The sequence below is a fragment of the Vicugna pacos genome, chromosome 14 (assembly GCF_048564905.1).
Source record: "Vicugna pacos chromosome 14, VicPac4, whole genome shotgun sequence".
NCBI classification, from domain to species: Eukaryota; Metazoa; Chordata; class Mammalia; order Artiodactyla; family Camelidae; genus Vicugna; species Vicugna pacos.
Genome location: NC_133000.1, coordinates 19,596,153 through 19,608,567, shown reverse-complemented (window position 1 = coordinate 19,608,567; position 12,415 = coordinate 19,596,153). Strand labels below are relative to the sequence as shown.

General features: G+C 48.2%; 1 protein-coding gene across 13 annotated transcripts in view; it reads right to left on the bottom strand.

Annotated features, from left to right (window-relative positions):
- ENOX1 (ecto-NOX disulfide-thiol exchanger 1) overlaps nucleotides 1-12,415 on the bottom strand; it is a 509,205-nt gene that overhangs the window by 85,207 nt on the left and 411,583 nt on the right. For all 13 annotated transcript variants that reach the window (XM_072976305.1, XM_072976293.1, XM_072976304.1 and 10 more), the window contains one exon: nucleotides 3,660-3,844. In XM_072976305.1, the coding sequence (XP_072832406.1) occupies nucleotides 3,660-3,844 (185 nt within the window). The remainder of the gene's footprint in view (nucleotides 1-3,659; nucleotides 3,845-12,415) is intronic.

The window sequence follows — 12,415 nt, the reverse complement described above, 5'->3', positions numbered from 1 at the left end:
TAACTTCATCGCCAGCTTCAGATCAGGTAAAGGCTGCCGTGTTACCATGGATATAAGCTATTATTTCCTTTTGTATGAAACCTCTAATATTAAACTGTGACTCACGTGCAAGGCAGGGTAGACTGAGAAACAGCCAGACAGAGTCGCCCAAGGGTTGTTCATTTTTCGCAACCCTGCCCGTAATGTTTTCTTTGTGAACTCATGAGAAACCATGTGAAGTCAGTGAACATATCCTTAAGGGATTACAAGAAGAAAGGTTAGACACTTTCTGGCTACACTTGAAGGCAATTCTAAAAATTGTACGCTAGTCCCAAGGCTGTTAAGACTACGTGTTTTGTTTTGTTTGTTACAGAAATAATTTCTTGTAGACGAGTTGCTAAAACAAGGACACGTGGGAGGCCAGCCCCTCCTCCATCTGTTGACTTTCCCGTGAGATCATGACTTTCTGATTTGTAAAGTGGACAGCGAGCAGATGGAGAGTGGGTTTTAAAGTCAGGAGTGAAAAACAAAATCAATTATACTTTAATAAAAAAAAAGAAAAAAAAAGAAAGGAGAATTCTTTGCAGTGGGGCTCACATTAGCAAGTTGTGGGAATTTATTCAAAGCGGTTAAGGTAGAAAGATGCACATGAATTTAAAAGCTGTATTAAAGATGTGTTGCCACAGAGATCATCGTGCATCCGCCTAACAACCAGTAAAAGTGGAAATCCTAACTACTGCCACTGAGTGAGTGCGTCCCCTGTGCTCAGAAGGTGCTACATGAACCCGCAGGGTATCAGCCCTCCCCACACTTTGCCTTGCTCCTTATGAGTCAAGAATCTCAAACAACCCAGAGCTTCCCCCAGGCGCCAGGTTAGCTCTTGCCTCTGTACTTCTGTCCATCCGTTCCTCCATTCAACAAATCTATTTTGACAATATACTCTGTGTCTGTTATTGATTGAATTGTGTTTCCCCCAAATTTATATGCTGATGTTCTAAACCTCAGTATCTCAGAACGTGAGCTCATCTGGAAACAGTCACTGCAGAAGTCATCAGTCAAGATGAAGTCATACCGCAGTAGTGTGGGTCCCTTCACATTTTGTACAAATTATGACCTGATAAAAAGCAGAAATTTGGACACAGGCACACACGCAGGGAGGACGCCTTGAAGATGAAGGCAGGAAGCCGGGTGACGCGTCTACAAGCCGAGGAAGGAAGAAGGTGGCCAGTGAACCACCGGAAGTGAGGGGAGAGACGTGGAACCCACAGAGGAACCAACCGCGCCATCACCCTCGTCTTGCACTTCGAGGTCCAGAACTGTGAGACTGTGGTTTAGACTGAACCAGGGTAAACCAAAACAAATCCCCAAACAAAATTCCTTCCAAAATAAAACAAGCACACTAAAGGACACTTCCTACTGACCAGGGGATTCTGCAAACAGGGGAGAAGCTGCAACAACGAAACAGCTCCTCTATGGGGCTGGAGCTCAGTGGTGGCACTGCTCCAAGGTGGACCAGGCTTACCAGTGCCCGGCAGACGCGACACCCCGACGTGCTTCTTCCTGCCTGGCTAGCTCACCCTCGCCACCTCTGACTTCTTTCAGATTTGAATCTTCAACCATCTTACAGGTTTTGTCAGCTTTTAAAGCAACCAGGATTCTCTTTCCTGGAGGAAAAGGGCTGTGAGATAGTAGCTTGCAGGCTGGATCTAGTGTCACGGTCCTTGGGGAAACGGGCAGGCTCTCCTCCCTTCGAAGGCGCCATGCACACCCAGGGCTGGGGCATATGGACAACCCGGGGTCCTCGCACTGCAGCTGTCAGACCGATTTCCAAGTGCGGGGACCTGAGCAACACCTATAAATGACATTTTCCTGGCTGGCCCTGACTTCTGAATCTCGCTGACTGGTCTAACACACGCCGTGAAGATCAGCAAGTCAGGACTCAAAAAGCCGAGACTCCACAATTGCTTTTAAACGGCAGGAGATGTTTAAGACAGGATTTCTGTGACTTGTCATTAACTTGTTTACATCCCCATCTGCGCTTCTTGTTCATATCCCCTGCTCTCAATTATTTCTCCCTGCTTGGAAAAGGTTTCTGCAGCAGTTACCTCTAATCGTTAAGGCACTTTTGTAGGCAATTCAGGCTGCCGGTCTCTGAGAGCAGTCACTATGGATGGGGGGATTTTAAAAAATATCCTACTCAGTGTATGAGTTCTCCTCATTCTGCTTATATTTCTCTTGTTTAAAGAAAAACAATTTTTTTCCCCCAGGAAAGAGTGATTAGATTTATATAGCCAGAGGAGTCATAAATAAAATACTCATGTGTGATGATAATTTCGGCTATGTTATTGTGATAATTTCGGCTATGTTATTCTAAGAGAACACAAAGGCCCAAATATCTTAAGTGCATCACATATCAGCTGATGTCTTCAGATATAAATCCAGCTCTGAGTCTTTGATTCCATCCCCTCCTCTGCCAGTGCCCAGGTGTCCCCTGCCCACCCCTCCATCCCCTCGTTTCCCACAGGCCATATTCTCCTCCCTCCAAAGCCCACACCTTCTGTCTCTCTCTTACAACAGCTGGAAAGACACGGCTTTAACTTGAGTGTGCCAGGTGGACGTGTCTGTCACTCTTTAATGAAAGCACAGATACTGGCCCGTTTCTAGAGCTGCCTGTCCCCCCGGATTCTAGTGCTCCATCCATTCCATCCACAAACATTTCTTAAACATGGAGCATGTCCACAGAACCTGCCTGCACGGTAGGTGTAACCCGGGAGAAGTGGAAATAACATAGCTTACGTTTTCATCGACCTGGGAAACGAATAAAACTCGCCAGGCTGTTGTAAAAATCAGCTGGCCTGCTTTTAAAGGACAGAGCTCTAAGGTACGGAACACTCACGTGAGGATGGGCAAGGATTTTCTGACCGTTTGCCATGAGGCTAAACTTCACATACAAAGCTCAGGCTCCTAGATTCTCTTCCTCCGTTTCCCACCTCGAGGGTAATAATTTGACTTATTTCTTTGGCTTGGCTTTTCTCCAGATCCTACTCTTCCACTTTCCTGTTCTTAGCAACTTTTCTTTTGTCTTTCTGTAACCAAGCAGGACCCCTGGGGGGCCTCCCAGGGTCAGGCTCCTCCCCCTGTCCTCTGCTGCAGCTCCTCTCTTAAGTCCTCAGATAACAGTATCTCATGTACATTTCCTGAGTTGTTCAGATGCTTAAAACCACCACCAAAGGGAAGAAACTAATTACTTGATGATCAAGGGCTTGTGGCCCCCAGACCTTCTGGCGCCTGGGGGTTGATGGTGTTGACTGCCCTGTTACCGCCACATCAACCCATCAGAAGATTGTACACAAGCTCATCACATACCCTGTGACCTCCCCTCCCTTCCCTTCCCTTTCCTGACCTTTAAACATGTTTTGCTGAAATCCTTCAGGGAGTTTGGGGTTTTCTCAGGCATTAGCTACACGGTCCTCCTTGCTCAGCCCTGCAAGAAACCCTTCTCTGCTCCAAACTCTGATGTTTCAGTTTGTTTGGCCTCGTGGTGCGGCAGGCACATGAACTTGCCCTTGGTAACACTCTTCCCACCTTGCCTGGCAAATGGTTGCCACTTCACTTCCACTTACTACGCACGTCCCTCCCCCTTCCTCTCGAAAACAGGGCTGGCAGCGCGGGCGCGGTACCTGCTGCATGCCTTGCATGGTCTGCTGCAGGAACTGGAGCTGCTGGTCCTTGGTGAGGTTCTCTTCCGTTCGGAAAAGCTGCTCCTTCTCCTGCTTCAGCAGCTCCACCTCATTCCTGTAGGCGTCCAGCTGCCACCGGAGGCTGTCATTCTCCTCCTTCAGTGCGTAGGCCTGAGCGGCCAGGGCTGCGAGGCAAACAGAACAAGTTCCGGTGAGCCACCTGCCTGCTTAGCTGGAGGGCCTTCTGTGTGGAAGGAGAGCCTCCTGTTAACCCGGATTCTTAACGTTCAGACCCAGATGAGATGCCTTCCCCCAGGGCTCTTTATTATGCAGCTGGTGAGCATTGCTTCTTCGGGAATTTTCAGCTATTTTATTTGTCCCATCTCACATACAAACTCGGGCACAGGATTAATTCCTTCCAAATTCTTGTCTCTTGACCCCTCCCCCCATCCAAGGCTGCCATTCAGAAATCGATCTGTGTTGCTAGGTGATGAGAGCACTCAGAATTCCAGACAACCACTGTTATCTACCCCACGGCTGCCCTCTGCCTTTGGGCAGGATGGCTTAGCCCCTCGGAGGGCTGCTTTCTTTTAAATCATCAGCGGTCCCCCAGGTGGAGGGATGCGGCTGGGGCAGCCCTGGAGAGGCGGGAACTGATGGGCACACCATTCCTCCCTGCTCTACCGCAGGGACAAACTGCACAAATTGTTTCCTCTAATTCTTATCAGAAGGGTAACCTAGTTGCATCTGTTTCACCACCAGATTACTACTTAAGACTCCTTCCTGAAACCTGAAATTCCCAACGTGCAGACTCAGACCTCACTCACATCTCCACCTTACTGAGAAAACGAGACAGTTAATTCAGGGTCTTACAGATCTCCAGGCTAAGGCTCCCCGGGCAACTGAAATCAAATAAAAGAGAAGAGTGGATGGTACAAAATTGAGGATGGGGACTCCCTTCCCCCAGTTTCCAGCTTACTGCTTGGTGGTCTCTCCAATAATAATAATAATAATAGCTTTCTGAGCACTCATCATACAACAGACAGGGGACCACAAATTACCTCACTTCATCGCCCCATCAACCCTCTGAAGTGGGTATGCTCTTTACAGAGGAGAGAAATGAGGCCCAGGGAAGTTAGAGAATTTGTCCGATCCCATGAAGAAAGGAGCCTCAAACCCACCTCTGGCTTCAGAGCCCCTACTCCCCTAGTCACTGGGCTATCCTGCCGGCCAGATGGGTTTAGTTCTTACTAGACTGTTTGATAACATCCCCAAATTCTCCCCCTCTACCTTCTCGCCAGTTTCCCATACTTTCTTCCTCCTCCTTTGAAAAACTCACTCTCTACTTTTGTAAGTAAGGGAAAAGTGAAGATATTTTAAAGGCTGGTTATCAGAAACATCTTTAAAGAAGGAACTTTCGGTTTTTAAGGGTGTGGTGTGGAGCCTCTGCCCGGCAGATGGCAGATCCTCAGTCTAGGATGATTTCCACACCCCACCCCACCCCCAATTCCAGTCCCAGAGCCAGACCGAGGTCAGCCTCTCAGCTGTCCCACCCGCACAGGACGACAGATCTTTCCGGAGGTGCTCTGAAACCCCAGCGAGTTCTCTCCTTCAGCATCAACCATCAAATTACATTAACAGTGATTTTATAGTGAGTATTTTATGGTATTCTACTTTGCAAAATGATTACGTATAGTACACACTGAAATGCTAATCAAATAGAACATGCAATTAACCAGAAAATTCCCTACCTCAAACCATCAGGGATCAATTAGTCAACAAGCATTTACTGCTCATGTACTCTGTGCCGGGCCTGTCTGGGCATCATGGATCACAAAGTAAGGAGACAGAATATGTCTCTTCGCTCAAGGAGCTTGAAATATAACAGAAACAGACACGTTTGAAAGGAACACATTCAAGGAAGAGAGAACAGCCCGATGCCTGGCATACGGTAGGCACTCAGTAAGTGTTGGCTGGATAAATAAATGAGCAACTAACTTAGTGCCAAGGTTTATGATGAGGGAATCCATCGTATGGAGTTCAAAGAAGAGAAAGGGAAGTGCAGGCTGGAATAATAACAGAGGACTTTGAAGGCTAAAAGCCCAAGAACTGGGGAAGGACGTCTCAGTCAGGAGCAAGGGCATAAGCAAAGCCCAGAGATGAGAAATGGAGGTAGAATATTCGAGGCAGGGAGCAGAGAAGCTTGACCAAGAGGGAAGAGTCTGTCTGGAAGCAGTGAGAGGACGGTGAGCCAAGTCGGGTGATGAGAGAGGGTGGAGGCTCAGCAGCCAGGCTGGAGAGCTGGGATGGATGGGGCGGCCAACGGAGAACCACCAAAGGTAGTTGGGCAGTGGAAGGACATGTCCGAACTGGTGATTTAGGAAGATTAGTTTGGCAATGGTGCGTGGAATGAACTGGAGGCTGAAGAGGATGGATCAAGGAAATTTTATTCGGTGTAGACGTGTGTGCAAAACCAAGGAGCTGCCAATTTTACAGTTTTCAGGGGCTTATAAAATCAGAAACTCTCCAGGGTGTTCCCAGGGATAGGAGCTAGCGCTTTTTAACACTTTGCAGCCCAACCTTAGACCTCGTCCAGGCCCTTAGATACCAGTGCCTGACGACTCAGTTTACCAACCCTTAAAGAAATGGTTATGAGGCATCATTTAAGAGAGAGACGTTGTAATAGGGCAAAATTACAGAAAATGCAAATGACGAAAAAAGTGTTGGCACCACAGACGCGCATTACTACATTTAGTGGCATTCAAAGACACTTAAGTCATTTCCTTAGGAAGCTCTATTTGGCCCTTTCTCAATTCAGAGTGGCATTTTTATTATCATAACTGATAGCAGGTGTTTGTGAAGAAATCGATTAGTATGCAGGGATGGAAATTACATTTTCCAAATGAACTGCATAGTCGGCAAGATATGCTGAAATCTGTGTAGCAAAATGTAAGCAGCCATAAAGCATGTGCCAGCAACATTATTTAAATAAATTGTGTGACCGTAAATACATATAGGGAAGTGCACCATCCATTATTTTAGGGGTTCCCTGATAATCCTGTGGAATGGCATTGCTGATGGATCTTATTCTTGGCTAAGCCAAGTGACCACTGTCCCTGCCAAGTAGGATACTGTGTCGTTTGCTCTTCTTGAATAGATGTGTGATAGCATTATATAAAAAAAGAAAAAAAAAACAACAGCAGCTGTAACTCTCCCCTCTCCCCTCCCCTCAAATCAATACCATAGCCAATCCCTTCAATGTTTTTATAATTGGGGCATATAACTGATTTACATTCCTTATTAAATGATTTCAAGCTTGATATTTGCAAAAAAATTTTTTTGGTTACTCATGTGGCAGCAAAGTGGTTCTCTTCTAAAGGGTGAGAAATTGTATATTGACTCCACTTAACTTCTGGCCACCTGTGTGTAAACATTATCAGTGTCAAGCTGCCTGGATCCACCCTCAGATGAGGCTTCCTGGAAGAGGCTAGATTACGTTTCCTGGGCCAGAGCTCTAAAGGGAACAAAATTCTAATAATTTCTAACTTAACACCATTTCTCAGAGTATTAAAATTTCAGAAACTGGGAGGGTCCACCCTTTCATTTCTCTCTCTCTCTGCCTCTTTCTCCTTTGTTCTTTCTGGGACACTGCATTAAATTAAACAGTTTTTAAAAAATGTATAATCAAGCTTTTGATAAAATTTACCCTTGAGAGACTGCACAACAAATCCATCATTCAAAAAAGCATACGGATTCAAAATAAACACCACTATGCATCTTTTTGTAGGAATCCCTGAGGAGTGCACTGCGTTCCAATAAACAGAAAACAGAATATTTAGCTAACAGGTGGATTACCAATTTTCAATAAAATTTTTAAAAAGGATACCATAAGGCACTTAAAGTGTAAACGATCCTGAACAGAACTGAATTTTCCTTGGGTGATTTTAAAGGCACTGCGGAATCCAGTGGGGCCTCTGGATTATTATGAGCTCATTCACCAAGCTACTGTTTATGGAGGAGCCCTGTGCGGGGAGCCGTGGAATCCACAAGGGTAAATCCAGTGTAGGCATTGGTTTATACTTGCTCGGGACCTTAGGAAAACTCTGTTATGGGGATTTTCTGATTGGACCAAAAAGGAACGAACAATATTGGAAAAGACTTTGTTCAATAAGATTAAATTACATTTCAAAAATTAGCCCTGGGCTACAAAAAATTACCAAAGTGACACTAGTGTATGAAAGCTGATGCAGAGATTAAATTGCACTGCTGAAGAAGAGACTGAAAGGTATTCCAGCACCTCGCTGCATCCTTTACTAGGTTCTACGTAAAGCATTGTTCCTTATATTAACTATGGTCAGAGTGACCTCCTCCTCTGTCTCTTGCGTTACTTACTGTGTTTCCATGGGAACAGATAACGGTATGCTTAACTTCTTTAAGTAAATAATCTGGTGAAAGCCTTGAAATCTCTCTCTTACTAGCCTAAGCCAGCCTCAGAAAAATAATTAGCACTCTATGAAAAATGTAAGTTATTTTGGGTTATGTCCCAGTAAGCTGACAGTATGTTAATATCTTTCTCATGCTCAGGCAAGATGTAACTAAATAATCAAACACGTTAACATACTGTTTCTAACAATATCCGGATTTCTCAAGAACTGTTTGTCTTCGTGTCTTTGGGGGACTGTATGTTTAATGCCCTCCCTCCACTTCGCCAGAGGCCCCCTTGGCATGCCTGGAGGACGTGCTGAGCTGCGCCTTTCCCTCCCACATGCAAAAGACACCTCTTTCAAGGATTTTTATCAGCTGCTGCCCAGACAGCTAGGTGTGCTGATAGATCCAGAACCCAGGATGGCTGGATGGGTCTCAGGCCGCATGATGTCTGTGCACCTTCCAGCTCCCCTGGCCCAGGGACCCAGGGGCCATCCCCAGGCTCCATCTGCCTCCTGCATTCTGCCTCTTTTCTTGCAGGGCGCCTGGGGTGTCCAGTTGCTTCATTTTGGCACAGACAGCACACTGTGTACCCAACATCATACTTTCCTTCACTGAGTGAAGCTTGTTCCTAAGAGAATGATTGGCCCAGGGGTTGCCGTCAACTGGTTCTCACTGATGGAATGAGAGGGGGGTGTGGGGTGACGTGTGTCTTTGGCACTTTCCCTCATTCTCTTCCTGCTGCTGGGAACAGGCCTGAGTCTTTAACTCATCAAGTGGAGGAAAGGTGCCCACTGACCAAGACTATCTGCTTTGGACTCTATAGTGCCCAAGAAATAAACTTTTTTTTTTCCCTTCTGGTAAAGCCACTCGAAGACGTGGGACTTTTTCGTAAAACAGCTGGTATTACTCAAACCCGGAGTTTCCCAAATATTGGCTGGCATCAGAAACTCCTGGTGGTGTGCTCAAACACATATTTTTGGCCCCTGGAGTTTTCAACGTGGTGTGTCCAGGATGAAGTCTGAGCGTGTACATTCCTCCAAGTTCCAGGCAGCGCTGTGGCCGAGACCACCCTTGGAGACGGCTGCTCAGACCATGGTTCTGTATATCCCCCTGCTTCTGAACTGGGGCTATAGTTGGCATGTTTGGACAGGTATTCCTCGGGGCACCACAGGCTCAGCCTGTCATTCCGGCTTCATTCTTGACCTTCTGAATGAGCCGCAGCTCCATGCTCTGCACCAGTGAAGGTCATCCTGTCCCAGCCCCATCCCCATCCCCCAGCCACCTCCTTATGGAGGGAGGGGTAGACTGGGGCAAAAGATACAATCACTACTGTTTTCCTTCCCCTCTTTCCCCCAAACAACAGTAGCAGCAGCAGAAACAGTAACCGTGGTAGTGACAGCTAACAATTTTACTTCCTGGCAACATGCTAAGCCTATTATTTGCATAATCTTTCGCCCTCACAAAAACATGATCTAGACAATACGACTGTTATTTCTAATTCACAGGCGACGGGGCTGAGTTTGAGAGACGTGGAGGCTGCCCAGCTGGTGGGAGGTGCAGGGCTCACACTCGGCAAGGGTGACCCCAGAATCCCTACTCCCCGATGTCGTTATGTGATGCCACCCGGGCGGCCTCGTGCGGTCCGTGCTGCAGCTGTAGAGTGAAGGGAACCAGGGCTGCTGCTGCGGGGCCGGATCTGCTCCTAATGGAGGTAAACCATGCCCTTGCTGGCTCTGCTGGGGGGAATTGTCCTGCTGGAGACAGGCTCCGCTCTGGAGGCAGAAAGGATGAGCCTACTTTTAAAATAAACACACATGGCTCTTATGTAGGAGAATTTGGGAATGAACGATCCATACGGAAGGTAAACTCAAGAGTTCTTGAATCTTGAGGCCTGACTTGATCCACTCAGGGGTCCCTCCTTCTGCACTGTATCTCTCTCTCCTTGGAAATGGACGCAGAGGCCACCGATCGCTGAGCTCCTGGGTCTCGGCTGGTTCCCAGGTCTCCACGAAGAGAGCCGTGTCCAGGGACTCAGGCTGACCCAGGACTCCCGGAGGACCAGCGGCCCAGTGCCTACCCAACTCTATGTTCTGCTTTTTTAAATGTCCTTCCTGCACCTTCAGTTGGAGTGAAGGTGGTGAAGACCCCTCTTCCCACAGAGTCCCCAGGGTATGAATGGGCTCAGGAAAACCCAAGACGAGGACCAGATGGACCTCAGAAGACCAGACGAAAGCACGGGGCCCTCAGGCTGCTGTCAGGCTGGTGCCTCCCAGCATCCCGCCAAGGACCTGGAGAGCATCCTAGTCGCCCGCTGCGCGGCTGGTCTCCCGCAAGGTAGCCTCTCACGCTCCCGACAAACTGTAATCGATCTGTTTTGCAGTAGCGCTTGTAACACCACTGAAGCAGCAATCTGCCTCAAATCGCTCGCAGAAATTCCTTCTGCTACATCTGTGCAGGATTATTATTATTACAACTTAGCATTGACATAACGTTTTATATTTGCCATGTGTATTAGAGTCTGCACATTAGCTATTATTAGGGAGAGCCAAACAGACGCACGAGGCAGTGTCTATTTCCGTCTTTGTGTGAGGCCAGGGGAATAAGGGTAATTTGGAGAGAGCGGGTAGGCTGGATCTGTTATTATAATGGCTTAGATGTGAGTCTGGAGGCACAACCGGCAGCAGGTGACTCAGGAAGAGAAGATCCTCTGCCCCTCCCTCCGCACAGCCCCTCCTAAGGAAGTGGTCTGCACCAATGGTGGCTGTGTTGTGCAGTGCCGTGGGGACACTGCTGAGAACTCACCTTCTGCTTTATCGCTTTTCCATCGATGCTATTATCCTCTGAGACCTCCGCCAGCTCTCCCCATTTTCCTCCGAGGAAAGTAAGTGAAGGGAAGAGGCATGATCACCTCTCCCACAGCAAGGTGAGTGTGCCATTTAAAACTCTGACGGATGCTCTGGCAGGTGAAGGGTGCCTGTAGCATCCTCAGGGAAGCAGATCCGCAGTGACTCCCACGAACCTCAGCTCGGTGCCTGCTCTGACCTCGGAGATCTGTGCCCAGCGATGGGGGGACTGATGCAGGTAAGGACCTGGGGAAGCCACTTACCTGCTCCCTCCATCACGTGCTGTGGTGGTTGGACCAAGGGAGGGGAAGCTTCTGGCTGTGAAAGGAGGGGGGGACCCTTCCAGAAGAAGGTGGGGTGGGCTGGGCCTCGAAGTCAGGCTCTCACTGTGAAAAGCTGAAGGCAAGTGGGAGTGGGAGTCCCACAGTGAGGGCTGCTTTCACCAAGGCCCTGCCGCTCCAGATGAAGACGGTGCCACGGCCGGCGGGCACGATCAGTGCGGCGAGGAGAGGAGGCTGGGCTGCTGCAGGCACGTGGAGAGGGGCATTCCCTGCCCCACTCACCCAGAACTCTTTCGTTTTTTTTTTTTTTATTAGACTTCAGTTTTCTTTTTCACTTGCAATCTCTATTTCAATGTCCAAGATACAAGACTACCCTTTTTCCAACCCTCTGGATACTTTAAAGATTCTTTTTTTTTAGGGCCGTCAGACAGACCAAGATACACCACAGAATGACACAGGTTTTCCGGAACACAGCCCCTCCCTGGCCATGCCCCCTCCCTCACAACGCCCACCTCCCCTGGGGACCGTGCTCCACCCTCACTGCTGGCTGGTCTCATCCAAAAAGAAAGAGCGGCTTTAAACAGCAACCCCTCCCCTGAAGGCATCACCCTTCTCATTCCTCATCCAACGGCAACGCCAGGGCTGTCATCCTCTCTCCTCCCAACCGGCAGATTTCTTTCCCTTTTAACAGATGATCACTTCTAATTTTCTTCAAGAATCCTTTGCCTCAAGGAGTGACGTCTTCCTACTCCTTCTAACCCCCTCACGCTCACACAACATGCTCTTAAACGGGTGGTTTCTACCGCATAGAACTCAGCGCGCCCTGAAACATGCAGTGGAGTCAGCCCACACCTGAAGCGTGTTCTCAGTTCAAGGCGTTGCCCTCGGCAAGAAAGAGCGACCTTTCCCACAAAGCTTCTATTTTAAAATGCCAAGTCCTTGGGATAACAAAGATGTGTTGAACAGAAAGCCTCTCTCTTCCCTCAGGTCTCGTGCCCTGCATAAACTCAAACTCTCCAGCCCGAGTGGGGACCAAGGCTGGTGGGAAGTGATGCGCAGTCAGGTCTCCTCCTCACCAACCTCGTCACCAGCGTTGACACCGGTTTAAGCACTGGTGTTTGTGCCTGGCATGGGGACAAGGAGTCCCATCCTCTCTAAGTACACAATCAAGGTAGAATCACACTGGTATGAACAATCACTGGCA